Here is a 27,563-nt window from a genome sequence, read left to right on the forward strand (position 1 = left end):
TCCTCGCTTTTGGCCCGGGTTTGTGTGAACAAGGTGTTACCACCCAACTGTCTTTCAGTGGTGATGCAGTGTTTAGACAGGGCCTTTTGTTAGTGTACATCTGGACAAAATGTCTTCATTGATTCAAATAAAATAAGTGAAATTAAAGTTAAGATAAATACAGAATCGGTGTGCGTGTGTGTGTGTGAGACCCTAAAACGGGTCGCGGTCACATCTGGACTCACTTACTGGCTGCCTTCTGTGTTTTCTTTTCTCTCTCCATCACTTCCAACTCACCTGAGCTGCCCCGGCTTTTATTTACACCTCTCTAAATATGGCTCTCACGTTCCCCAGGTTGATTTTTGTCTTTATTTTGAGTGTCTCTATCAATTCACCACCTCTTTTGTCGTTTTTCATCCGCACTCCTCCTTTGGTTGCCTTTAAACCTGGTCAGAAATCTCTGCTCATAAGCCAGCTGATGCCAGGCTTTGGGCGTTTTGTCCTACCTGTTGCTTGAGCTGATGAACCAGGCTGTCCTTCTCTCTCTTCAGGGCTGACACCTCTTCCTGGGTTTTCTTCTTCTTGGACGAGGAGAGCTCCAGCAGAGCGATGTTGGCGTCCTTCTCGCTTATGGCGGCCAGCAGTGCTTCTTGCCTGCGCAGGAAACAGTACAGGTCGGATGTGTTCGTTTTCTGCTGTTTGGACATGCATCGTTCAGAGCAGACTGGGTTAACTGACACATTGCTTTAATTAAACCTTATATAAAAGAAATACGGATCTTTACGAACACCTCAGGAAAAGTTTGCAAATTTATTGTAGTTATCAGTCCATCTACTCGCTTGTCCATGAAGAGTTGCAGGGGAGCTGCTGTGTTTTTATATCATTTCTAACATTTAAAATCATTTTACATTGATGCCTAAAAAAAGTGGCCATTTTCCATCAAGCTCAGATTTTCTCTGACTTTATGGACCACAGTCTTGCATTACAATTTGTAACCGAATTTAGCAGGTGTTTGCTCCACATCTTTGTTTATGTGTTATAGATGACGCTGCAATAACCGCAGTTAATTAATATGTTTCGATGATATGTTTAGAACAATTTTTTTTTTTATGTTTCAAATGAAAGTAATTAGATCAGACCTTATCTAAATCCTGTGATACGATGGTGTTTCTTATCTTACAGCATGACTATAGTTAGTGAAGAAAATGATCCATTTTATCCGTCATGTCAAGTCAAACTCTTTTAAAAGTTACTGTGAAAAAGAAAATATGGTGTAACATTTAAAAATTGTGCAGAGGCACCATTGTTTACTGTCTCCAATGCATTATAAAAATATATATTACTACTGTATTTATTACAGCAGAACATAAGGCCACTCTGCAAAAATTACAATATTTTTTATGTGCAACAAACGTTAAATTCTTCTCGGGAACAGCAGAAACGGAGACGGACTGTACATGATCAGAAAGCATCAGTGAGCTATAATGGAGCTGTAATGAATCCAGGCCTTAAGCTCTTGTTAGATTTACTGTTACAGAGTCTCGGTTCCATCTCTTTGAACCAGACAATAGTTGGATGGAGGAGCAGCGTCGGTTCTGGGCAGAATTTTCCTTATCCTTATCTGGTCTCTCTTGACCCTCCTTCTGGGGTCAGTTGTTCCACTCTTACATTCTTTTTTTTTTTTTTGGTTTGTAAAGAGAACAGAGAGGATTTGAGGCAAGGTTGCGTGGAAACCAAGACTTTTACTTGTTTTCCTGTTTTTTATGAGCTTGCACCCCACAAAACAGAATATAAACAGAAACACTAAGATGTTATTATGACTGAGCTAACATCTAGACTTTTAGTGACGTGATTTCAAATTACCCCAAATCCAACTGATTTACTTTTAAATAAAAAAGAGGCTTTTTTAAAAATATATCTAAAAAAAAAAAAAGAATCTCACAGATTTTAACTGTTGTATACTTAAAAAAAAAACAAAAAAAACAAAAGAAACTATCTTCGGTTCCTCGAAACGTGAATGCACACATTTCTGAGCTCCGTTTCACTTCTGCTCTATGTCCAGCCTTCCTGTCTCTATCTCGCTCTCCCTCCTGATTCGATTGGGAAGCTGACAGATGAATAACATTCTTTGTGGTCGGAAAGCAACAAGCCGCATCAAATTCATCCCATCAGCCACAAATTGGGCCGAGCTAAGATCCAAAAAAGTTAATTCTCAGAATCGTATGTTTTCAGAGGGAATCTAAATCACTGAAGGAATTTTTACAATCCCTCACAGCTGAAGGATAGGCCACACTAGCAACACGTCCACATAAATACAACGAAAGCTGAGCATTATATCAACAGGTCTAACAACAGATTGGACTTTTAGAAAATAATATTTAAGATAAATCAAACATGCAAGGAAAGGCATGCATTTCATGACAGATTACAATGAATTAAAATAAAACACTTGCATGTGTCATGGCCTTGAATATTTTAGAGTTAATGTGGCAAAACCGTTTAAGTATTAAGGCAGGAGAAAAGTATTATAGCTGTGCAGCTTTGACCAACACCAGATTGTTTTGGAAAGATTTGGTGGGTGTCTCCCAGCGGAGACGCCAACTGATGCAAGCAATAAACCCACAACAATTGTTTAAGGCTGTGCTGGAATAAGTCTGATTTCTGAGCGTTGACTTTTTTTGGTGCTGCTTTAGGAACAATCTTTAGACTTTGCAGAAGTGCTCATAATTTTCTGTTTCATCATGGCATCCACAAACATACATCCCAGAAATCCACAATGACGGAGAAAAGATTCCTAAAATGCCTATTTTGCTCCTTTTGTATAACACACAATCGCGCTCTTACATAAACACTGACAAAGCCGTGCAAGGAGGAATGCCGAGATGATGACATCTAAATGGAGACAGATTGCGTGTTTGGACTATGGGAAAAAAATATCCTCGGTCAACCTCACTGACCAAACTGTCAGTGGGCAAACGTCCCATTATCCATCTGAAAGCGAGCAAAACAAAAAATTAAATCTGGGATTGGTAGATCGGCTCCCTGGGCTGGTAAGTAAAATCTGTCAGGCTGAATTAGATAAGTACTTACCTATGCAAACTATTTCTATTTAGAAATATAAACAATAGATTTGCAAATGTTGTGATAACCTTTAAGTCTAAACACATACTATTAGAGATACGCAGAAACCATTATGTTGCAGTTTGTGTGTCTCCTGGCTCCAATACAGCTGATTCAGATGGCAGAAATAACTTCTCCACTTCTTAGCAAGTAGTCTTTAATTCTGGAGATGAAGCAATCTTTTGTGTCAGGTGAGGTGAACAAAGCAAACATCTTAAATATGGATGGATGGATGGGAAGCATCACTGGGAAGGAAAATGGATGATGGACTAGTGGATTTACGGATGGATGGATAGAACAAATAGATGTACAAGTGGCTGATGGGTAGTTAGACGGACGGGCAGTTCTTTCTTGTTCAGTCTGCGTAGGAATACTAGGAAATAAAGAGTCTGTTGGGTATAAAAATCTTTAAAAAATAATTAAAATGTATGCCCTTTTACGAGAAACAGCATTTAATCTATTCATTAGCAAAAGTATTTTCCATTCCTCTCTGTGGACAATCAGAAACTATAAAAGCCCCAGACAGTGTCTCCTTTTGCTATTTTGTTCCACTGATAGAGAAACTAAGATTCGCACAAAGAAAGACTAATGGAACATTATTCTCATTAAAGCTAACAGAGCGTCTGGTTTTATACCATATTTGAGAGTTACCTGCCAGAATTCGGCACTTATAAATTGCTGGTGATAATATTATATTCAGTCCAGATGCACTTGTCTCATTCTGGGTCTCTCCCTTCATCTCTGTCAGACTCATACACAAACACGTACTTAAGACACTCGACTTGGCCTTCTCGGCTTGCAAAGCTAAAACACGTGCTCTTGACAAGCACTGGCTGCGGCTACTGCTGTTGCTATGTAATCAGAAAGAAACTGTTTCAAGTGCAGCAATCTTTTGGTAAATCGTGAGACGATTCTTGTGTCAGACGGCACTTAGAACGCTGAACGCTCCTGGCACCGTCTGCAACGTGTCATTATCACGGAAACTGGAAAAGACAATGGAGCGAGCAAAGCGAGGGCGAAAGATTCCCAGAGGACAAAGATCCTTGGATGTGAAACTCTCCTTTCAAGTTTAAGGAACAGAGAAGAATAAAGGAAGGACCACTAAAAATTAACGAAAAAACAAAAGCTTTTCAGAAAGGTTAGCACCAAGATACCCTTACTTCAGTATTTGCCAACTTCTTTTAAGAGCCAACAACAAATTCCAGAGGATATTTATCGTAATGTGCAATTGTTGGCTTCCACCATTTGCGTATTACAACCCTCCAATTCTCCTTAGAAATGACTGAATTTGTTTACAACTGACCATAATTTATGCTCCAAAACGTTTCATTGTAATTGAGACCACAACAACAATATGCTTTAGTAGTGTTAGCCTGAAACCATTAGCACATTTAGGGTTATAACAGCTCAACACACTCGGCCACATTCTTAACTGGATCAATCTCCTTAATTCATGGTGAAGCAACTAAAGTCATATGGTTAAATGTTCAGGGTTGTCCAGTAGTTGGGCAGAATGCTTAGCATGGAGTAATGTCTGCCTAGAGACAATCAAACGAGCAAGTTCAGCAACCTTACTTTGAAAAACAAAACAAATCACAAGTATAAACAACACGGCACTATTGCACAGAGAGGAGCCGAGACACTAATCATGAAGTGTCGCAATTGTCAGAGCAAACATTTTTTTTTTAATCAGAGAAAAATATTCTGTGTTAGCTTTAGTCATAAAATTACACATATTACGGTAAATATGCCATGGGAGTAATTCTTATTTTTACAAATATTTTTCAGAGTACTGCGTAAAACATACAAAGTCTAAAAAGTGAGTATCCTGAGCTGCCACTGTTTGAATGAGATGAAGAAACTTCACACACACAGGTTTTGATACCTTACCGTTATCAGATAACAGCTCAAGCTCAAGTCCAGCAAAATAATACTAGCTTTTAGAGTCATGCACAATAAGTCTAGCTTCTTATTTTCTTGGTGCTGCTAAAAGTGTAAAATCCCTTTCAGTCCACAAAGAAAACCTGAATTTCATGAGTGTTTATATAAAAAGTTTATAGAGAACTGGTAACAGGCTGCAAAATGTTCCCATCAGGTGGTAAAAGTGGCGTAAAGTAGAGCTGTCATGTTTTTATAAGAGCGTTTCATTGGTTCGTCACGACTTAGCAAGTCTCTGTTTATAATTTTACTCTTGTACCACTTCTCACTCAACATAAGCTTCAAGCTCACCTTTCTCACGTTTCTTTCTCTCCCTTAGCACCCCCGTCTTTGTCACTCTATCGCTCCACTTCTCCTTCCTCCTCTATCTGTGAAATAGGCAGGGCGACGGATTCTTTCCGTTATTCGCCGGTCGTGTGCCATGATGTCATCGCTGCCGCGACAAGGCAGACAGTAAGCAGATATACACAAATGCGCCAGGCACCTGACCCCAGCCCCAACACAGACACACACACGCGGACACACAGATGGGAAGGCGCTCTCCTTCCTCAAACCACTTAAGGCCCCCCACTTTATCAGAAACCCTAATGCCTGGTCTTAGATCACTCACATATTTCTGCTCACACACACTAAAGCTGCGTCTCATGTATGCCGTCTTATCGCTTTCACGAAGTTGACATTCACTGCAATCTGCTGTGTTTAAGCTATGCTAACGCTCACCGGGGTGTGTGTTCTCATGTTGTATTTTAACTGCCTGTGCACATGTGTATATCTGCGAGTGTGTGTATAGTAGATTTGAGTCCAGAGTGATATTGGCCAGCCTTTGTCTAAGACAAACACAGAGCTTTTGGAGAAATAATCCCCTTTCTCTGCTCTCTGTTTCTGACTGACCGAAACAACTATCCATTGTTTTCTCCGTTACGGTCTGCTCTGGTTTACACAAAAAACTAAATTAGGCTCCTAAAAGCCTTAATTTAGTGTTCTAAAACGTCTCCTAAAAGAGAACTTCACAACTAGGTATTTTTAAGTTCAAGTCAAATTGAAGTTGAACTGGACTGAGCTTGAGTCCTTTTTAAACCGTTTCTTCAAGGTTCAAATTTTTGAACATCCGTGTCTTGAGTTTGAAGATGAAACCAGAACAGAAGTCTGAAAAATGAGGTTGTCTCTGATCCAGTCTCCAAAACAGAGACTGCGGTAGTGAAAGGCAAAGCTAGCATTGATAAAACGGTAGTTTCATCCGATAATGGTGCTGGTGAGGAAGGAAAAGGAAATTGGTGTTTGGTGAGTTATTTCGTTGTTGTAACAATGCTTTTAGCAACTCTTTTGTAGTTATGTCTGTTTATTTCCCTGTAAGTTGAGCCACATTAAGAAAAATGAATTTGCAGGTTAAGAGCAGAGCTGGGTATGCAGGCTGTGCCCCGTGTGATGGGATGAGGCCACATCTCTCTCACTGGAAAAACAAGACAATTGAAGGCAATTTCAATGTAGAGACTTGAGATTCTCCAGCCAGTGACAATCCCGTATCCCCATGGTGTTCACACCAAAGTGGTCAACACAACTACAGAGACTGATTTGTGACAAATGCTGGTTCAGGAATGGGATATCATCCCACAAGGGAGAGGTAGACAGGTTGTTGAGGCTGTGTACACAATCGGTGGCCCTGATTATTACATTTTTAAATTGCTCACATGTCTTGTTTCTTAAATCTTTAATCATCTAATCCAATAAATAACACCAAAATCCAGAGTGAAAAGAACAATATCCAGAGCAATATGCTGCATGGCATTGGCAAAGAAGAGCTGGTGGCTTTTTCATGGGCACAACCCATAAGCTCAACTCTGCCGCTCAACCCACAAGTGTGTTTTCCTCACAAATGTGGCATCATTAGGAGGGAATAAACAGACTTCTTAGATGTATAAGATTTATTGCTGAGACGCGTTCTAACAACAACAAAGAAATAATATCCTCACTTTCCGTGCAAAGTTGAATTCTAATTCTTTTGTCTTTGCCTCCATTTCTGTTGCCTTTCCCCCCCTTCCACATCTTTCTCTCCTTCGCACATATCAGCATACACTCACATTCATTGCTACTAGTTTCTTGGTCTCCAGAGTGAAATCCTGCAGAGAAGTATTTCTCGCCCAGCTGACAGCTTTTGACCTGCGGCACACAACCAGTGAGCAGTGAGCCCCGCTGCCCCCCGTTCTTATCTGCACTGAGACAATTCCCTCTTTCTCTCCATCTCACACACACTCAAACTCTTACACATCATGGATTTAATTTATACAGCAAAATACATATCTGACATGAAGTCAATAGTCCCTATTAGTTGAGGCTTTGTGCTGCTTTTGCGTCGAGATTCTCTCTCGCAGAATCCCACGGAAACTCCCAAACACAACTACCGTGCGCCGCATTTTATAACCCGACAAGAAAAAACACAGCAGGTCTTTATGGAACATGTGTTATAGCCAGCCTGCCATGTGAGCTGCATCAAAGTGGAGAGAGCCAATAAAGGTTTGGTTTATTGTTAAGTGTTAACTGTAGCTCAGCGCTGTCATTAAGTGTCCCTGCACTACATTAAAACGGAGCTTATCAGAGAAAACTAACAACTAATAATTACATAGAATGTTAAAACTGGACCACACTCTGCATATAAGAGATAGAAATGTTCTTAAAAAAACTGAGTAAAGATGCAATTGCTATAATCTGAAATGTGTTAACTGATCAGGAAATTTTATGTATTTTTAGATGTATTTTAAGTAAAAAAAAACAACAAAAAACTCAAAAATTTACATCAGCCGGGTCTCACGTCTAGGAACAGGGGATTTTTAAAGGTATTCATGCCATTAGAATATAGTGTTGGGTGTTAAACATTGTCGTCCTGCTGGAAGGCAAAACAAATGTCAGCTCTGATCCAAAGTCTTTTGCAGCCACTAAAGCTTTAACTGGCTTCCTTGTCAATGCTGAGGGAGAGCAACCCCGCAGCATGACGGTGCTCGTTGTCCACCACAGTTTTTGATGGAGTCTAAAGCCAAAATTCCAATGATTGTTGCAGCACAGATTTGTGCGATTTTGCCTTTTTCCATTTTAAAAGCATTCCATACAACCGACCCCTTCAGTTGTAGGTTCATAGAGGGAAACTACTAGTGTCACACAACAATCCCGCAACAAGCAGTAGACGTACTGGTGCCATAATAGCATATCGAAAACCACTGATGCAGTGCAACTAAGAAGAAACAAAGTATACAAGTTTTAGTTCTGGCGTCACCTGAGCAGAGCATCCCTTATGATGACTTCTTACTGCCTCCTTTTAATAATTTTTTGGTGCACAGATTTGTGCACTAATAGTTGATTTTGTTGGCAGGTTTTGATCTCTGCCCCAACTTTCCATGGGTCTCTACTACTCCTAAAGTTCTCTGATGTTTTAAGTGGACTGCCATGGCTGGGCAGGTTGTGCCATGCTGCTTTGATTTCTGGATGATGGATTTATGAAGCTCTGTGAGGGGTTTGCAGTTTGGGATTGATAACTTTACTCTTTATATGCTTTTAAACTTTTCCAGAACCTGTCTGTTGTGTTCCTCGGTTTTTATGATGCCGATTGTTCACTGACAATTATCTGAGGCCTTTACAGTAATACTAAGAATATATTGCACATGGGTTGACTTTATTTTAGAGTCTTCTCTGATCTACTGCATATCGCTCCAGTAAAATACAGTGAAATTTACTGCTGTACCATGACAAAACGAGGAAGGCCCAGAATAAAGGGCAGAAAACAACATGCTTTTGGGAATAATCTTTTTGAGAATTGGCTCTTCCCTGTATGTGCTTTTAAACTAAACTGGAATTGGGTCAGAGAGGCTGGACATGAATGATTTAGCACAGAGTCAGAGGATGGCACCGTCAGAGGGAAGTGTTGGGGAAATAGGTTAAAGCTGGTGCATGGGATATCTCTGTGTGTTTTTGTGTTCCAGAGGGGAAAGAAAAGCTCCCCTCAAGAGCTGTTGTACATCAGAGAGCTTAAAAAAAAAGAGGACGAGAAGCTTCATAACACACACGCACACACACGCACACACACGCACACACACACACACACACACACACACGCCAAGACGCGCAGAGAAACAGCACTGACAGGGATGGGAATAAAATAACTGGAGGATTTGGAGGGAAAACAAATCAAAGAGACATGAAGGGGGAGAGGGAGGCAGAGAGACAAAGATGGTAAGGAGGGAAGAGAACGCGAGCAGGAGAAGAGGGCAGGTGGGACTACTGCATGACAGAATGAGGATCTGTTCTTGACACATTCCCCATTTTTCTCACTCCCTTTTTTCTTCTAAAAAAAACTTCTCTCGCTCCCTCACAGTTTTTCTTTCTACCCGTCGCTCAGACTCTCTCACACACATACGCAGATATAGAAAAACCCACAGTGTGACTAATGAGAAGAGTGTAAAAAGGGCTTTAGCCACGGTCGGCGGGAGCCGGCTCCGTCCAGCGGACCACACACCAGCTCAGAGGTGTGACTAAAGATGCAGCTTTGTCTTCGCCGGGGCTCTAAACAGTAAATCCGTTCCAACGCTCTGCTACTAAGACCAAGACATCTGCTAACAATCTGTCAGCACTCGGGCAGCAACCAGTCACGGTAACAGACACCTGTGACTTCCAGATGTGCACTAAGGAACGCTGTAAATTTGAAAAATTTCCTCCTGGTGTCGAACAGCAATGGCTGAAAAACGAACGTTATATTTGCAGCGTACAGCCCGGCAATACTTGCTGGCACACCTGCCACAGATGTGTAAAACGTCTTAAAATAAACTCCTCGTTATTTTAAGGCAAAAACAACAAAGCTCTAATTTTAGTATGTTAGTGGTGGGAAAACAATCAGAGGTGAATTTTTTTTAAATGTTTTTAACATAACCTGCAGCGCAATTAAACTTTGAAAACGGATATTGATCCAGACACCAACATAGTGAGGTGGACGGAGAGAGAGGTAAACCTGTTGCAGCAAAGATTAATGTTTTATGGGTCATCAAACCTCCATAGCAACCATTAGACGCCATCTACATGCCAACCCATTATTTAAAAGCAAGCAAAAAGCCTGTCTTAATTTCATAATGAACAGGCTTTACCTAAAATGACAGCATTTTTTCCCCCCCAGGATTTAATCATTGTCTTCAAATCATTGTTTAACTGCTTGTTGCTCCGTTTTTCCGTTTCAAAGATGATGCTCTTGTTTATTGCTGTTTAACAAACAGTTTGCTGAGGCGCCTTGAAAAACCAGCAATTAGCAAAGGAAAACAAGTGGGTTTAAGTTTGTTTTGCATCCTTTTTTTTTACACTTTTGTTTTTCTCCCAGTTTATTACTTTTGGTTCTAGGATGTCACACTTGCTCTTGCCTCCTATAATAACATTCCATCCAATTATCTCACGTAATTGGTGCAAGAATTCAGCACACCCTTCAACAAACTGCAAATAAAATGCAGAGTTGTGGATTCCAAAGTTTCCATGAAATCATATTTTGTAGCTCTAACAGCCTTTGTCACTGCCCCGATCCTCAAGGACAAAACTAATAAGAGTGGCGAGGTTGGAGAGCAGAAGAGAAACAGGAAACAAAGCAGCAAGCGGTGATTCGAGATTGTGGGGCTAAGTGTCAAATCGGCATGCCTCTTCTCGTCACATAAAGCTCTCAAAAAGGCAGACAAACACAGACTTCCATCGGCACACTGTGAATGTGGATTAAGCTCATTGTTGTGTGAAAGGATCAGAGCATGTGTTTCTTTTTGGTGATGCCATAAGCATGTGTACATGCATTCGTGTGGGAGGATGCATTTTTCTATGCTAGCGTCTTTATGTGTGGGTGTGCATCTCGGAGCGCTGCTGCCAGGGAGAAAGCTACGAAGGAGTTTGGAAGTTACTACGCGTGCATTCGAGAGGCTTAAGTGTACGTTTTTGTTTTTTTTTGTTGGCGGTGGTATAGCTGAGGGTTGTGTGTGTTTGTGTGTGTGTGAGCTTCTTGTTATATCTGCAGAGATGATGGTTGCAAAAGGCGGAAATGTCGTTCCACTGACAGAGCCGTTGGAAATGGGCTCTTTGACAACACACACAGTCACACACATCATTGATTAGTTTCAGCATGCAGTGACAAGTGTGACGACAAACACAGCGAGAGGGGATGAAATGCAGCCGGAAAAACACAGATCCGGTCAGAGCAGCGTTTCCACGCAGATGTATGCTGTTAAAGGATGGAAACTGGGAAGAGGGATGGAAGGATTTTAGGAAGAAGAGACAGGAGTTTGTGGGGATGTATCGAGTTGAGGTATTTCATAGTGAAAGATGGAGTGAAGGAGGGACAGCAGGAATGAAGGGGGTGGTGGGTGACTGGAAGGGGTGCAGGGATGCGTTCGGATGGGAGGGAGATAAAACAGAGAGCAGAGCAGCTCAAGAGGAATAAACTGAATTTATAGCATTCACCTTGAAGCATCAGCCCAGCTTTCCGCTGCAGGAAGCTTGAAGACAGCAAGCCGTCTTGGAGTGTCTGCACGTTTTATTTAAAGTTCAGCATTACACAAAGCTCCGCACTATTAAACCAATGTTGTGTTGTGTGGTGTGGTTGACACACTTCTTACAGGAGAAATTAAGAAAACCGTACAGGAATCCCTGTGTTTTTATCAAATGGGACGTTGAGCCACGAAAAACACGCATTGATTTAGTCGAAACTTGTAATAAAGCCAATTTTACCATTCTGGAAACTACCAGAAAACACAACACAAAGTCTCCAACTCAGACTAACCAAACCGTTCTTTATTTAGCCATAACATAAAAACCTTCACATTAAGACACCAAAATAATGATGATAAACAGAACACAAAAATCTGTCCTTGGTCAATTATTTAGTTGTTGGTGCTCTAATCTTAAAGATGATAAAATATCAAGTATAATGATTACATGGTGAAAGCGAACCAAAGAGCAGTTGAGAATGAAAAACAAAAAGTTATTTATACGGTTATATAAGCAGAGGATGTACACTTTGCACACCGTACCCTGAAAAACTGGTGAAAGGATGGAGCAAAGAAGTTAAAGGTGTAGCAATCATGTGTTTCCCATTGACATGCAGTTTATTGGATTGAGTAAGTTGTTGTTGGACATTTGGTTCTTATCTTGTTTCCATTGCATTCCTGTTTTTATAAAAACATTTATTCTTCCTTGCGTCAACTCAGGTCTTTTCCTGACCCTTTCACGCTTGTCTTATCATGCCCAAGCTGTTCTTCTTTGCCTTAAACTTACATTAGTTTTTTTTTTTTCTGACAACCATCAAAAATGGCATTAGTTGCTTTAAAAACTTAAACAAAAAACAAAAAAAGAAAACATCATTTAAAAAGGTATACAAACTTATGTATTGCAGATTTTTTCTTTTTCACTTTATTTAAACTAACGGATTTGTTTGGTTTCCACTGATCTTTGTGACATCTTTTCTCGTTAAAGATAAACGACTATTTCCCAAAATACTGTTAATTTGGACCAACCTACAAAAAATAAAAAATTAAAAAAAAATAAATGACACTTTTTGATTGGAAAACTATGCTAAGAATACTTTTTGAAACTAGCAGTACAAGACAACCAAGTAAAGAAAAAAAAATACAGCTAATATCTTTGTTTAACTTTTGTCATTAAATCAATTAATAAAATACTCAAGGTGTCCAAACAAATGAAATTCTGGCGCTAAATGGACATACACACACAAAAAAAAAACATTGTAAGGAGAATACAAGCATAAAAGAGGTGTGTGTTCAGTGTCAGTAAAGCAGAACAGTTGAGGTTTTTAATTCAAACAAATCTTAGACCGCCTCCCTGCTGGTACACACACATTGTCAGCACATTCCACTAACTGTATCACAGAGTTAGTTTGCATAGTCTCGGAAAACGCAGAAAGGCACACAGCCACACCGACACACCACTCCGTGTATGTGTGTGTGTGTGTGTGTAGAGAGGAAACAGGAGAGTGGATGTGTGTTCTTCCAGCTGTATTCGGTATGTTTCTTCATGGGAATGAGCGTGTGCGCATGTGTGTTAAGGTATCCTGTGTCCGCGAAACACTGGGTATCGTATATCACGCCTTAGAGCAACATTAAACCCTACACCGATTTAATGCAAGGCATGAAATCAGACATGAGACCCCCAGGAATTACAGCAGCCCCCGTGTGTACACAGCCAGTTTCTTATGAGATATATGAACGCGGCGGCGTTTATAGCGATCGTGTTTAACTGTGGGAGAAAGCCAGAAACACATGACGTATTTGCTCACATCTCGTGAAATATGCGAGCAACGGTGTCATTAACATAACTCAGTCAGACAACCAGCAGCTATCCGTGCAGTAGTTCTCTTTCTCTGTGAAGTGTCACACATTCTTCAAGCTGTATGCTCCTACAGGTGATTCAGTGGAGTTTTTCCTGTAAAAGGGATTTCCTGATGGATTTTCCAAAGGCTGCTTTTAATCAGATAAAAACCAGGACAGAGTAGAAAATAGTAGATTTGACGAAACTCAGCCGAGCGACCAGAAACTGCTGACTGGTGCAGAATATGGCAGCAAATATCACGTTCTTTTTTATCTTTTGGTTAGAAAGGCAATTTGGCTCCAGAGAAGAATATTGTCAGACTTTATAATTTAAACCTTTTTATTTTACATGTGGCGATGTGCAAAATATCAACCAACCCCTCAACTCTCAGAAGAATATCTGCTTGAAGGACTTTAGTGATACTGTACCAAATCTCATGCTGCCCGATTCATTTTCATTTATCCAGAAAAGCTTTTAACGCTTTGCCAGCTTATTTAAGTTTGCTCTAAAAGCTTTCCAGGTGTGTTAGCTGGTGGATTCAAATCAGAAGCCAGTGACTTGTATAGATAATTTTTTTGTAGGTGTAATAACTAAAAAAAAAAAAACATACAATGTTAAATCATTTATAGAATGAAAATTAGAAGCATAAGTTTGAATTTAATGTGGATTTTTTTTTTCTAATTCCAACTTCCAGCACAACACTGGCTGGATATTTGACCACTTGTATTAAGTTCTTAAGTATATTAAATAAATCTGTCCAAATATTATTCATCTGACTCAAACTATTATCAAGAGTTTGAAGGAAATTGGTTAGGATGTTCAAAATCTGAAAGAAAGAAGTCCCTCGGCTAAAATCTCCCCCTGAACTGAAATATGCAGCTGCCCACACAAACAAGTCAAACATCTTCCAGAGCAAAACTATTAAGCCACAATGACAAGCACAAGTTAAATATCCAGCCAGAATCCTGTCACGTTGATGGCTACCAAAAATTTGTAGAAGGAAATTTAATCAAATACCAACAAGGATCAATTTTGAGTCAAAATAAAACTTGTGCTACTAAATATATTTAAAGTTGTTCAATATTTACAAAAAGGCAGTTTTCAAAGGGAAACTGTAACAGAGAACAAGGAGACATCTGAGTGAAATGAGCATAAGAAGAAAAATGACAGTCTTATAAATACAAATATAATTTCAGAACGATATGCAACCCAACATGGGAAAAAATTTTAATGATCAAAGTGTGTTTATTTGGAGTCACACAATGTTTGCAGTTTTTTTTTTTCCCATAAAAACTTGGCTGTTGCTTTTTCCACAAGGGGGAAAAAAAAGGCAAACAGCAGGAAAATGGTTAGCCAGCTGGTCGGCATGTTTTGTGTACGGAAACACAGTCAAAATGTTTGACACACATCGGTAAGCAAGCTGAAACTAAGTGCTGACAAGCTGATGGTTTTCTCCAACTCTAGCATGAGATGCTAAAGCACTAAACCAAACAAAAACATCTTTCTTTGACTTTACAAGTGCTGGGTATCATTCGGAAATAGCACTATGGAGGTACGGTAGGTTGGTTTCCTTGATGCTGCCCACAGCCCCTTGATGAGTTGTTTTGGTCTGGACCAGCAAAGAGTTAGTGCTACTGTACCAGATTTCCTGTCTTGGATCAAGTGCTTGTGTTCAAATGGAAGGAATGACTCCTTTGGTTTGATTTAGAACCAGCACTGGAATCAGCAATTTGGTGTTAAAGGGCCATCAGCGGCGTTGCCAAGTCAACGCAGGCGGGGAAAGCATTGAGAAGGGGAAACAGGACTTCCAACAGGAGGACATTTATGCTCAGAACGAACATTTTTAGCCACTAAATATATACTGAGTTTACTGTTAAATGTGTAGCTTCCTAAGCCAGAAACTAATGTTTAGGTAAGACATCAGTGAGATGGCTAAAAGGTCAATCCAAAGCTAAACAAAGGAAAGAAGTCTGTAAATAGTAGGGTAACGCAGAGATATTTACGTACACCGTGTGAAAGGAACGCAACCTTTTTCTTACATTGTCGGGCATAAAAGAAGAAGAAAACTTTCCTGTTCTTGGTCTATTTGGGTTTCAAAAAGTTATGTCCATCTGCTAAATGCTAAAAATAACCCTTACATAAAAATCCTTTGTATGTGGTAGAATTGCCTTTTAAATTGGGTGACTTGGGTCAGACAACGGTTTGTTGAAATTTTGACACCGTTTCAGTTCTGCCCAAAAATGTTTAGTAAAACTGAGATCAGAGCTATTTGATGGTCAATCTAAAACATTGATTTTCTCGTTTTTAAGTCAGCTGACCTTATGGGAATGATATTTCCATGCTCTGTCGAGGAGACAAACAATTATTAGCCAAACTAATAAGACAGCAAGAAACGCCTTGTAGTTTCACTTTCAGTTTTAAACCTACATGATCTCCAGGTGACTAAACTGTCCACATAGCTTATTGCTGTTTGAGTTGCAGTTGCGTTTATTCGGTACATTTGGTTTGTAAATGTGCTGTTTATGCGGCATGTCAAAGCTGCAAAGCTCATGTGGTGTTTATGTGGTGATTAAATCGTATAAGCTATAGTGATAAATGTTTAGGAATGCGATCGGGGGAGAATAATTTTTTTTCTACCATCTTGTTTTCCAAAACTTGTAAAATGAAAAAGTCTGACACACAATAATGAGACGGGGGTATAATAATTTCCATGAAATTAATAAAAAATAAATAAATAAAGATAAAACCTGTTAAGTTATGCTCACTTTGGATGTGCTGAGCTAACGCTTAAGGGAAAAGAAAAACAATGAGGTGGGAAGTTGTTAACCGAGTATTGATTCCTCTGACAACCGTCATCTATAAGCACATAAACAATAAAACTAACCAGGACCATATGAGAGTTTACAGTGAAATATTTGATCATACCTGCTGCAAGGAACAAACCCCACACCCTCCACAAAGAGCAAGTCAGAAGGGAAACATAAAATAAAATCTGATTAACATTCTGGTAAATCAACTTGTAACAGTATGGCGGATATTTGTGTTCCTGTAAAACTGTGTGGTCTGTATTTAACAAAGCAGGTAAGTGTCTATTAAAGTCTGTGTGTGCTACATAAATACTCATTAACGGGCCAATAAATTTGCAACAGGAAACCTCGGACGTGTCTGGACGTTCGTACATGGAGCAATTTCGCATATAAAAACAGAGAATCCATTTATGCATCTATGTACCAGTAGAAAACCGCACCGGGTTGAAAAAAGGTGATAAAATCCCCCACACCAACTGCACTAAACCCTTCTCAAAAACAAAATAATACAATCCTAGTGGAAAATGTCATGGTCACAGAACAGGAAAATGAAATCACAGAGTTCATTTCCCATTTGGCCACAATAAAACATTGTCTCATAGCCCACTTTAAGAGGCAGGACATGCCTAACATGAATATTCTCCACGGCTTCTATTTCAGCCCAAAGTGTTGTTCCACTAAATCAGATGTCACCGTGAGGGCTCAGAGAGGATGTAAATTTGCAGAAAATACATGACTGCTGGACTCATCTCAGCAGCACTTAAAATACAAACCCATCTATTAAAACAACATTAAAACGAACGCTGGGTTACAGCCTGCCATGACTCTGTGTGTGTGTTGGTGTCTGCATATGTAATCAATCATGGGAAGAGTTGGACAGTGGGACATGGTTGTTGCATTAGCATCATCTCGATGGCTTTAAAGCGCAGAGTGAAGGAGAAGGAAGATGAAAGAAGAGACGCGAGAGAAGAAACGAGAGGAGAGTTAATGAGGTGTCGGGTGAAGCTCGTGTCATTGAGTCCAATCACCATCTTCCTGGATCACTGGAGCTACATGGAAAAACTGCTGCAGATATCGAGAGATCAAGGGCTTAATGATGCCGAGTTAAATGGGCTGATTTCAGGAAATTATGAATACCAAGCTGGTTTGTTATGTCGTACAGTAGATAGCGCTCCTAGCCAAGATATGATTGAAAAATGCAAAAGAAAATACATCTTCTTTTGCTTTCTGGAAAGCAGGAGAGGGTAGAACAATGTTTGTCTTACTAAACTAATCGGTTTCATATGTCAGGAAAAATCTGAGTATGAAAGGGAAACCGCCTGCCGTAACGCTGCATTCGATTTACTTCAGAAGTCAAAACTCCTAAACTCCTGGTTTTCTATTTCTGGCGTTGTCCTGCAGGGCAAAGCCATGAAAGAAAATAACAATGTAAACTTAACATAAAAAGCAAGGACATTTTGTCTTTGGTTGATTACTTCTTTGATACAACTCTGTTTTGTGGCAGTAAATCTCAAACTGTTGGAAATCCTGTTTATTGCCACATTTGCAAAGAAAATGCATTAGTGGTTAAGCCAGAGTTGAGTGTCTGTGCTGTGCCAATGAAAATCTCCCAAATTCTCATTGCCAGTGCCAAGCAGCTTTTGGTGGATGCAGTGTAATTGTGTGGGGCAGCTTTTCTCTCACTGTGAACTATTGCTTGTCATCACTGACGGCAACGGCCATGCAGAGAGATATTGAGATGAGATTATGCAATCAGTGGTGAACCCATATCTCCGCTGTGGGAGAACAAACTACGTTCTCCAAGATGTCTTACAACCACAGAGTGGGGTTTATCAGAGACTACAGAGTTCAAAAAAGTCGTTAATGTGCGTGCGACACTGATCGAATGAAACGGGAATTAACAAACGGGAAACTTTTTGTGTGTATTTTGCGGATGGGTTTGACGTGAATCGTTCATCGTTTCGAAATCCAACTTGTTTTTTTGTTGTTTTTTTTTGTTTGTTTTTTTCAGGCTTGGAATTAGAAAATTCTATTTTCCAAGTTCAAATAAAAGCAACCTTTTTTCCGTTTCATACCAAACTATTTTATTGTGAAGTCATTTCTGAAGAGTTTATATTGTCACCCACTTCCATTGGACAGCTCTGATATCTGGGATCACATTTCCTTGCAATGCACTATGAGTAAGGAAACTTACTTTAAATCCTCAGGGTCGTCGAGGACACTGGTACGACTTTCTGTTCACCAAAATTTCAGCAAAAAGGCAAATACATCACGTATGTTACCACTGCTTTTTCCACCGTTTTCAGCTTTTTTTTTTTTTTAAACAAAGTCATGCTATTCACAAGTCATAAATACATCCCTATAAGTTCTGCGCAGAAATGCAAATGATTTTTTCCAACCGAAGGTTGGTTTCTTTGGGGGAACAGGGCTTTATTGTAGCCTTTTTATTAACACTGTGAGGAGAACAGTGGACCCTAGCATTTATGTGGTTGTTCGCTATTAAAGTTAATACACCACAGTACAAAATGCTCAGTCCATAAAGCCTGAAAGATGGCATTAAAAAGTAATAGCATCTTTGTTTGCTGTGGATTCCCAGTACCTAAAATGATCATCACATATAAAAGCAACTTCCTGGGGGAAGAAAAAAAAAAAAGAACTAAAACAGAGACCACATCCTGAGAACAATCATTAGATCTCAACAGAGTTTTATCAGTCCAAAAGTATTTACTGTTTTGGAGAAAATCAACAAGTTCTCCACTGAAACCACGGCAATAAAATAAACCTTAAGGAATTTTCTTAAGAAAATCCTAGACAGATTAGTGCAAGATGAGAAAACAAAATGCAGAAATGTGAATTTGTGCGATATTTAATGGCGTACCTTTAAATACTACGTTTTCCATATGTGTGCGCTCGTTAAGAAACCAGTAGGAAATGAAAAGATAAGTGGTGCATGTAGAGTTGGATGGATAAAACTCAATGCTAAAGCACAGCTGAAATACACATTAATATAAAGAAAGGCACTAAAAACATGAGATACGAGTGTTTTTATATTCTTACTTCATCTCAAGAACCTCCTCCAGGTGCTTCCGCCTCTCGGCTCGCAGGGCGGTCAGATGACCTTCCTTCTCAGCCAATGAGAGCTGGGTCGATGACAGCTTGGCTTTCATCACCTCCAGTTCCTGTTTCACCTTCTCCATGGCAACCAGCAGGTCCTCCACCTGACGCAGGCACATAAACACACATCTAGCTTTGGCTTCTATTGGACCTTTTTGTTTGAAAGTGTCTGAGCACTACCAGTCTGAAAGGTTTAAGAAATCACTCTCCAGTGCAGAACGTCAAGCAGGTCGTTTTCCTACTCCCCGTTTTATTTTATTTTTTTTATTTTTTTTTCCTCCAAGCCGTTTCTTTTTCTCCTTCACTTTTCTGATGCATATTTTATCTCGGCCTGCTCTTTTCACTGGCTCTACATCACTGTGTCATTTTAATGTGTGCGAGGTCAGTGTGTATTTCTTAAGGCCAGACAACGATTCGGCTAACGTCCAAAGTCAGGAAGAAACCTAATCAAGACAAACCGAATAAAAGGGAAATAATTTTAACTGCCTTTTGCAAGAGTTTAAATGTAACGTTTGATATCACGCTAAGGTGTATTTACATTATAATGACCGACTTGACAATCAATTAACAATACATTTTAAATAAATGTATTGGAGATTTTCTCCAATTCGATTAGGCCTCAGGATAAAATATATACTTAATTTCAGCTCTATATCTTAATGTGGTACTGACGGTTACAAAACGCCTAAATAACACGACGTCTTGTTTGTTTCTGTGATTGACTCCAGCTTGTGGAGTTTGAAGTTAAGCTGAAAGAGTCTGCAAAACACTGAGAATCGTTCATACAACCGATCTCTCTTCTGGGACCATTTCTAAACAAGATCATCAATTTAAACATGTTTAAACTGATATTTGGATGGATCCCTACGTAACCAAACATACAAGAAGTCCCAAACTGTAACCATGAAACGGAAGGAAACTGGTTAGGATGTTCAGGGTCCAGGCTTACGTCGGTAACCAGCAGGTGAAAACTGCTTGAATGCCTCTGTTGTTGTCGTCAGTGAAGGAAGTTTTACATTCGCATGTTCTACTGAGGGGGTGTGGAGCAAGAAAAGAAGCCCTTGCTCACCAATCGCCACCTTACTTTATACATAGGGGTTTCTTAAGAGGAATATACAGAGGAAGCTACACGCACATCATTTTTGTCTGCAGTTATTTTATAAATGGTGTCATACAAAAACACAAAACAAGAGTCTGATGTAAGATGTCAGAGAAATGTGAAACAAAAATGAGGAAAAAAAAGCCAAAACACTAAAACAAAAAAAAAAAACATCAGTGATATTTTCTTCATATTCTGATTGATGCAAAGTCCTTGTGAGAGCTAAACTATTCAAAGTTTGAGTTTGCAAGACAACCAGAGGCAAAACAAAGATGATTTTAAATCAACTTTCCCTCCAACTGTTTGTTAAAATAAAGAATAGAAGCACATGGATAAAAGGAAGAATGAAATTAAAACAAAAGTACCACCTGATAACGGGAAAAAACAAGAACGCCGAGAGTGGCACGTGGTGATTCTTTGTTACCTTTGACCACCTAAATCCGCTTGTGGTGAACTCATGAATTGGAATGTGAGACAGCTGCATACAAATGACAGAGAAAAAGAGAGATGTGAGAAGGAAGAGTGATCGCAGTGAGGGGAGGAGATGAATTCAATGGAGTGGAGAGAAATACATGAAAAGGGCAGAGGAAAGGCCTGAGGATCCAGAGGTAAGGAAGAAGACAGGTATAAACAAAAATTTAAGAAGATGAAGAAGGACTTTATAAACACAGGTAAGCTGTTTTGGAAAAAAGAAGAAATAAGAGAGGACGACCACATGATGGACTAAATACAAATCACAGAGAGAAATACAAGCAGCATTTAGAAAAAAAAAAAAAAAGGGAGGGGAAAAAAGAAAAAAAGGTTGGAAAAGGTGACGCAGAACAATAATCGTGACCGAGTGAGAACGGGGTGGAGAGGTAATAAGGTAGGAGTGACATGGCCAAGCATGAGAACTGAGGGACTGGAAAAGAAGCAAGATGCAGTTTGTGGAAATACTGATTTGCAAACCATTCCAGACTCAAATTTCTTAGTTTATAATTTACCATAATGGATACATTGCTTAGGTTTACTATGAACTCATGTCATGTATGTATGGACGGATTGCAGCTCTGTAAAACACTCGAGTCGCTCTCCAGACTGTGCGTCGGCACCATGGAGACCGCGAGCCGTTCGGTGCCGTGGACGCTTTGTGTTCAAGAAGGATTCCAGGTTTATTTTAAGATCAAAACGAGATGAACCGCAGGAGACAAGGAGCACCGGGTTCAAGGAGTAAAAAAATCCTCCGCTTAATAGAAAACGGGAAGCCGAGGAGGGGTACGTCTGTCTCCAGTTTGAGACAGATGGAGTGTGTCACGGCGCTGGCTCACTGCTGTGTCACACACACGCACACCTTTCTGCGCCGGTCGCACATACAGTAGTGACTCATGTCTAGCAGCAAAAGTTTGGTTTATTTTCATGTGGTTCTGGTCAAAAGCTTTTGACAGGCAAATCAGGTTCATGGGACAATCCCACACACACGTGTTGACAGTGCAGTCGAAGAAAAAAAAATTTTAAAAAAAAGCATGCACCAGTATCGAGTCGGAGTCTGTTTTGTTTATAAGTGGGACCAGTTTGGCAGCACTTGCATGTGGGAGCCCTTTGAACCAGCCGGCCTCGTTAAGGGAGGAAATCGGCTTCTCCTGTCGTCGTTTTTATGAATCATTATGTGAAGAGATAATTGCGCTGACGCAGTTGTATAAAAAGGAACTCGAAAATATTTATTTATGATTTACTTGTGCCCACAGAGACGCATTTCCCGAAGCTGGTTTCCATCTGGCTTCTTCCGAACGCGATTCGGGAATGGTCTGTGCTCGGCTTAAGCAGCAGGTCGCACTTCTTTTGGCCATATTTGTCAGTTTGTGTTAAAAAAAAAGAAAAAAAAAGTATCCTCTGTTCTGTCTGTAAGCGCTACATAACACACGTGTGTGCGCTCGCTGAAAGGTTGAGTTAGAGTTGTTGACGTTGGGAGAGGACTGCAGCGGGTGTTTGGCTGACATCTCCAGTCTTTCACCACAAGCTGACATCTCTGCTCCTTCCCCTTCCATGGGAGCGTTTTTGGGAACAAGGCCTCGTTCTGCCATTAGTGGCCTCTGGCCTCCCTAATTGAAGTTGCACTTGCGGCATTTTGATGCGTTTTAATATTTCTCAGCCTAAACGATGCGACAGCTCGGCAATCGCTGTCGACGAAGTTGAACCACGTGGAACAGGGACTTCAATGTGGTGGAACTGATCAAATGTTTTCTTTACATTCATCCTTTTAAAAGCAGAGAAGAAGCCAACTAGATCACTGCCCTGCTTCACAGCTAGTCTGCTTGAGGTTAAGGATATTGTTGCTTGGTCCAGCCATGGAAAACAAAAAGACGGAGACCAAAAGAGGATGGTAAAAACTGTGAATCCCCAGAAGGCACGGCATTGACCCATTTTCATGCTCTGTTCCCAGGAAGGAGGAGTTTTCACAGATAAAAGTATTTTGTAAATAAATTCTTATATGCACAGATGTTGCCTGGGTTTATTCTGTACATGTATGCAGGGCCTGCTGTTCGAGTTTATAAATTCATTCCATTTGTTATTATTTAATACCACATCTCATCAGACATTACTGAAAGATTGAAAGTTATTTGGCTATTTATTGATAAACTCTGACCTAAACATAAATAATTATGTTTTGCACTTAATCCAGAATTTATATTTCCGTCAGTTACTGCCGATTATCAAGGTCCCAAAGCAGCAAATTAGCCCCAGATCATCACACTACCACTACCATGTTTGACCATCTGTGTAACTTAGTGTTTCTAAAATGCCGTTTATAGCCTAAGAAGTTAAAATTTTGATTCGTCAAAAATATTCTGGTTAATTTTTAGCAAACACGAGATGGGTGTTTTGAAACTCTTTCACGGATGCCGTTTTGTCCAGTCCATTTCTTATTGTTGTATCGTTAACACTGACTTTAACTAGGCCATGTAAGGCCTAGATGACCCTTTTGGTTACGTTGTGATCTCTTGAATGAGTCACAATTAATTTCTTGGAGTAATTTTTATAAATTAATTCAGGTGACTGAAAACCCCCCAAAACAAAACAAAAGAAAAAAAAAAACACTCATTGCCAGTTTTCGAAATGATATTTGTGGCTAACATTTATATGGAAGAAAAAAAAAACTTATAAGAGGGCAATGTCAAATATACTAACACATTCACTATTGTAAGAGGCAAGTACACCCATGAAAACTGCTGTTTCTTTTTAGTTGCATCATTACATCAAAAAGGCAATCCAACTTGTCAAGTGCATCATCTTAAACATGTTTTCTTGTTGTATTGATGTCTTTGAAACTTGACTGGAATTTGAAACAATGTGTTTGATGTTTTTTTTTTTGTTTTTTCCAGAAGAAGAAAATGTTTTGCAAGCTGCGTTTCACCTTCACACGTCCGTGTGACTGCCTTCCCCTGTCCGTCGAGTCTTTAATTATCTGTCCTTCCTCTGCATCGTCTGTCTGTGTGAAGCTTCTTCTGCAGCGCCGCTCATTAGCGCCCGCCACGGAGGAGGGTATGAGGAAACATACCTCAGGAGTAAAACATCTGTTTTCCTGGCTGTCTCTACACGTCTGCTCAGAAGCTGTCCGGTAAGTAAAGGCCGGCGCAGACGGCAGACGTTTAGAGGCAGTAATAACAACAAGAGTCCAGCCGTTTTTTGTTTTTTTTTGCCAACAGCTACAGCGGGCCGTGTTTTTACGTCCTGAGCCCACGCTGCTTTTTAACCCCCTCCACTTGTCAAAACCCATGTAGGCAGTGAGGAACATTTCCCATCTCTATGGCCTCGTTAAGTCACCGCCGCTCCGGGGAGCGAAACACACAAACACACTCCCCGCGGTCTGAGGTTGCATCCACCAAACCCTTCCCTTCTGAGCCTCCCCTTTTACCACCGCCGTGAGCTCTCCCACTGTCTCCGTTTGGATGAACTGCTCTACGACTTTAAGCGGTTGGCGCACACTCCCGTTTGAAAACATGGCCGGTTGTGTGTCGCCGGCAGAAGGGGACAGAATGAAAGCTGTTCTTTAAATAGGCATGTGTTTACCTCGGGTCTAAATGAAGAGTGACTGGGTAAACACGCGGAGCCGCACCTGAAGGGGCTCAGTCGGGAGCGGGCGTGCTCGTCCGCCGCTCCCCGCTTTCAGTGCGGACGATTTTTTGAGACTGTCACAGAGAATTTTTTGTTTCCATAATTATGGTTTAGGTGAATTAAATAGCCAAAAAAAAAAAAAAAGAAAAAAGATGGACCAAAATTAGGGAGAAAAGTTTGGGATAAATCGTGGGTCACACATTTACCATTCGGGGAAATCTCATGCGGCTCAGCAGGCGCTTGCTCACACAGTACCTGCTTCTCGGCATGCGAGCGGGCCTGCTCCTCCTGGGCCAGCACCACCTCTCTCTCTGCTGTGATCTGAACGCTTTCCCGCAGCGCTTCCTCCAACTCCTCAATGCGCTCCTCCTTCTGACGGAGGGAGTCCTGCCAAAAGGACGGAAGAGAAAGAGAAAAGGTTTTGACCACGTCTGCATTTATCCACCTGATTTGACATGAGTGTTGCTACCAGAGAAAATCAAACAGTGAGACGCATAAAAATACAATCTTTTTAGGATCTGTGAATGCACCATACCTAAGTGTTTGCATAGAGTTTGCATATAAAAGTGGGTAAATGACTTAAAGAAGCTCCAGGTTTCAGAGAAGCAAAGCATTTTGTCACATTGTGTAAAGAGCCTCTAACTAAGATGATTATTATTAGAGATGTACATATTTAATTTTCACCATAATAGTTTAACATATCAAAATAAACTTGATAAAATTATCACTGTATGATTTTTAGCAATAATCTTAATTCATGCTTCTGTAACCTTCTACACTCATCGGCAGCCTCTGTAAAAATCAGTAATAAACTATTGATTTCTCTTTATTTTCATTTTTTAAGTTGGAGTTACGAAGCAGATTAGCTGCAAACACAACTTTATAAATCTCCACTAACATTTAAAATCAGAAAGTGTTGTTGCTCAACATGGAAAAACACACGAGGTCCGCTTCGATAAACGGCTCTAATCGTGCAGTTATCATCCAGAAACATCTCGAACTTGACCGTAGCAAAGATTAACCAAATAAGAACCCTATTGATCTCTAAATGTGTTATTTCTACCTACACACCAAAACATTATGTAAATGAATGGTCAACAGCAGCCGAGGATACTCCACCCCGGTGCAGGGATCTGCCAAATGAGTCGTTTTTAACCAGAGGGAGGCATTCAGTTGAGTTGGTGGTCCGTCAGCAGGGCTCGAGAGACGTCCGTGTTTACACTGCTACAAGAAAGTGACCGTAATATGCACTGAGGACCACCTCTGAATGCGCTCCAAATGACTGGAACGCAAGGAATCCAAAATGTGTCTCGGGTACATTCACACGGGCAATTAAGAGATTTCAAGTCAACTTTGATCGGCTCGCCCAGGACACATGTTCATGCCAGATGTGCACAGGGCCCAAAGTGTACCTCAGGTGGAAGGGAGTTAGTTGTAAAACGGGACACGTTACGGTGTGTGGATTTTTCCCTTCCCTTTCAGAGTGCGCCGGAGCTTTATGAGCATTTGAAGCATCTGCAGGCGTAAAAAGAGCAACAACTCCCAGAACAAAGGCCAGCTGCAGTTAACGGTTACACGTATGTCCAGTTTTTAACAAGCCGGTATGATTTCCCCAGGTCTTAGAAAAATATCTGCGATATCGTGTGGATAAAACACAACAGGACCGTGGTTTAACGACTGTTTTCAGAGGGACTTTTTCTCTGCATCAGATTCAGAGGACTCAGTGAAAGACTTCTCTCGTACTTGAAGACACCCATGTGGATTTCAAGGTAATCCACATATTGTTAGATTCACTTGTTGTCTGATGAATTTCTATTTGTTTTAGCCCCGATCCGAGTTGGGGAAGATGTCTTTTATAAAATATGACAGATTTAGACCCCCTGATCAAATCAGATTTTAAGTAGCATGATAAACCAGGGGTCTTCAAAACCGGAGTCCTATGACTTTTAAATGTGTCCCTGGTCAAACACACCTGAATCAAAAATCACATCCTCAGTATACGAAACAATACAAAATGGTGAAGAAGCGTACTAATCAGGCCCAAGCCAGGTAGGTGCCTGCAGAGATATTTGAACACGCCAGATGAAAAAAATAGCATGCAATTGCACAGAACGCAAAAGTGAAAAAGAAAAAGCTCCTTTTTTAATTTAAGCTAGTTTTCACGCCTGGAAAGTTTCACAGACTCTGCTCAAGTAGGCACAAAAGACAAAAATAAAAAATTAAAAAAAATTAAATTTACACATTGTATCGGTGTGGTTCACTTCCACACTGCAGCGAGCCGAAGGGACAATGTCACACAACAGCTGGTCTTCGGGTGCCATCACAAGAAGCTGGCTACCGTGAGCAGCGTTGGAGATCGCCCCCTACAGGCCCCACCCCTCATCAGCCTTGAATTATTCTGATCATATACGGAGCTTAGTGAAATCACCGCATGGAGTTCCCAGAAATTTCCAATGAAATAGATCTATTTTTCTTCTTGCTGGGGAGCTGACTTTGCAGGGTAAATTAGATTTGAATGAATAACTGATGGGGACAGGGAGGGACGAGGAACGATGAGGCATTACAGTGGCCATGAGCAAAACCTCCAGAACATCTCCAACACATGTGCTGCGAATCCGAATCCCCCGGTGAGCCAACATTACTTGGTGTCTGACTATGCGCCGTACGGTGGAATTTATTTGGAACAAAGCCGGCTCTTATTGCATCGAATTAAATTTACAGTCCTGTTTTGTTACCGTCTGCAGGGTTGTTTAGGTTATGGATACTGGCGCATACACACAAAAGCTCTGGTTGTAACCGCTGCGGTCTCGTGTGTCTCAGTGACTCGCATTGACTCATCATCCAACCACATACACACACACCAAATGACAGTTTCTTAACAACTTAAACCAAATCAACCATAGCTAAAGGGTGCATAAGCTTGTTCACACAAAACACACACACACACACACACACACACACTGACAGTTTTCATCTGCCTATAATCAGCGAACCAATGAGGTTAGCAATTACTGGAAGAGAAGAGCGAGGACGAGGAGGGAAAGCAGGATGAAGGATGTCAGGGGAAGCCGGGAAGAAATTTAAGG

At 40.5% G+C, this 27,563-nt stretch overlaps 1 protein-coding gene across 6 annotated transcripts in view; it reads right to left on the reverse strand.

Annotated features, from left to right (window-relative positions):
* LOC106922496 (ELKS/Rab6-interacting/CAST family member 1-like) overlaps positions 1-27,563 on the reverse strand; it is a 121,313-nt gene that overhangs the window by 32,831 nt on the left and 60,919 nt on the right. For all 6 annotated transcript variants that reach the window (XR_015762196.1, XR_015762195.1, XM_088003424.1 and 3 more), the window contains 3 exons: positions 24,733-24,864; positions 19,230-19,390; positions 486-633 (listed from right to left, as the gene is read on the reverse strand). Coding sequence is in view for 4 of the 6 variants with exons in the window: in XM_088003424.1 (XP_087859550.1) it covers positions 486-633; positions 19,230-19,390; positions 24,733-24,864 (441 nt within the window). In the remaining 2 variants the exon portion in view is untranslated. The remainder of the gene's footprint in view (positions 1-485; positions 634-19,229; positions 19,391-24,732; positions 24,865-27,563) is intronic.

Source organism: Poecilia mexicana, unplaced genomic scaffold (assembly GCF_051168715.1).
Source record: "Poecilia mexicana isolate PSO_F unplaced genomic scaffold, ASM5116871v1 scaffold_23, whole genome shotgun sequence".
Classification (NCBI taxonomy): Eukaryota; Metazoa; Chordata; class Actinopteri; order Cyprinodontiformes; family Poeciliidae; genus Poecilia; species Poecilia mexicana.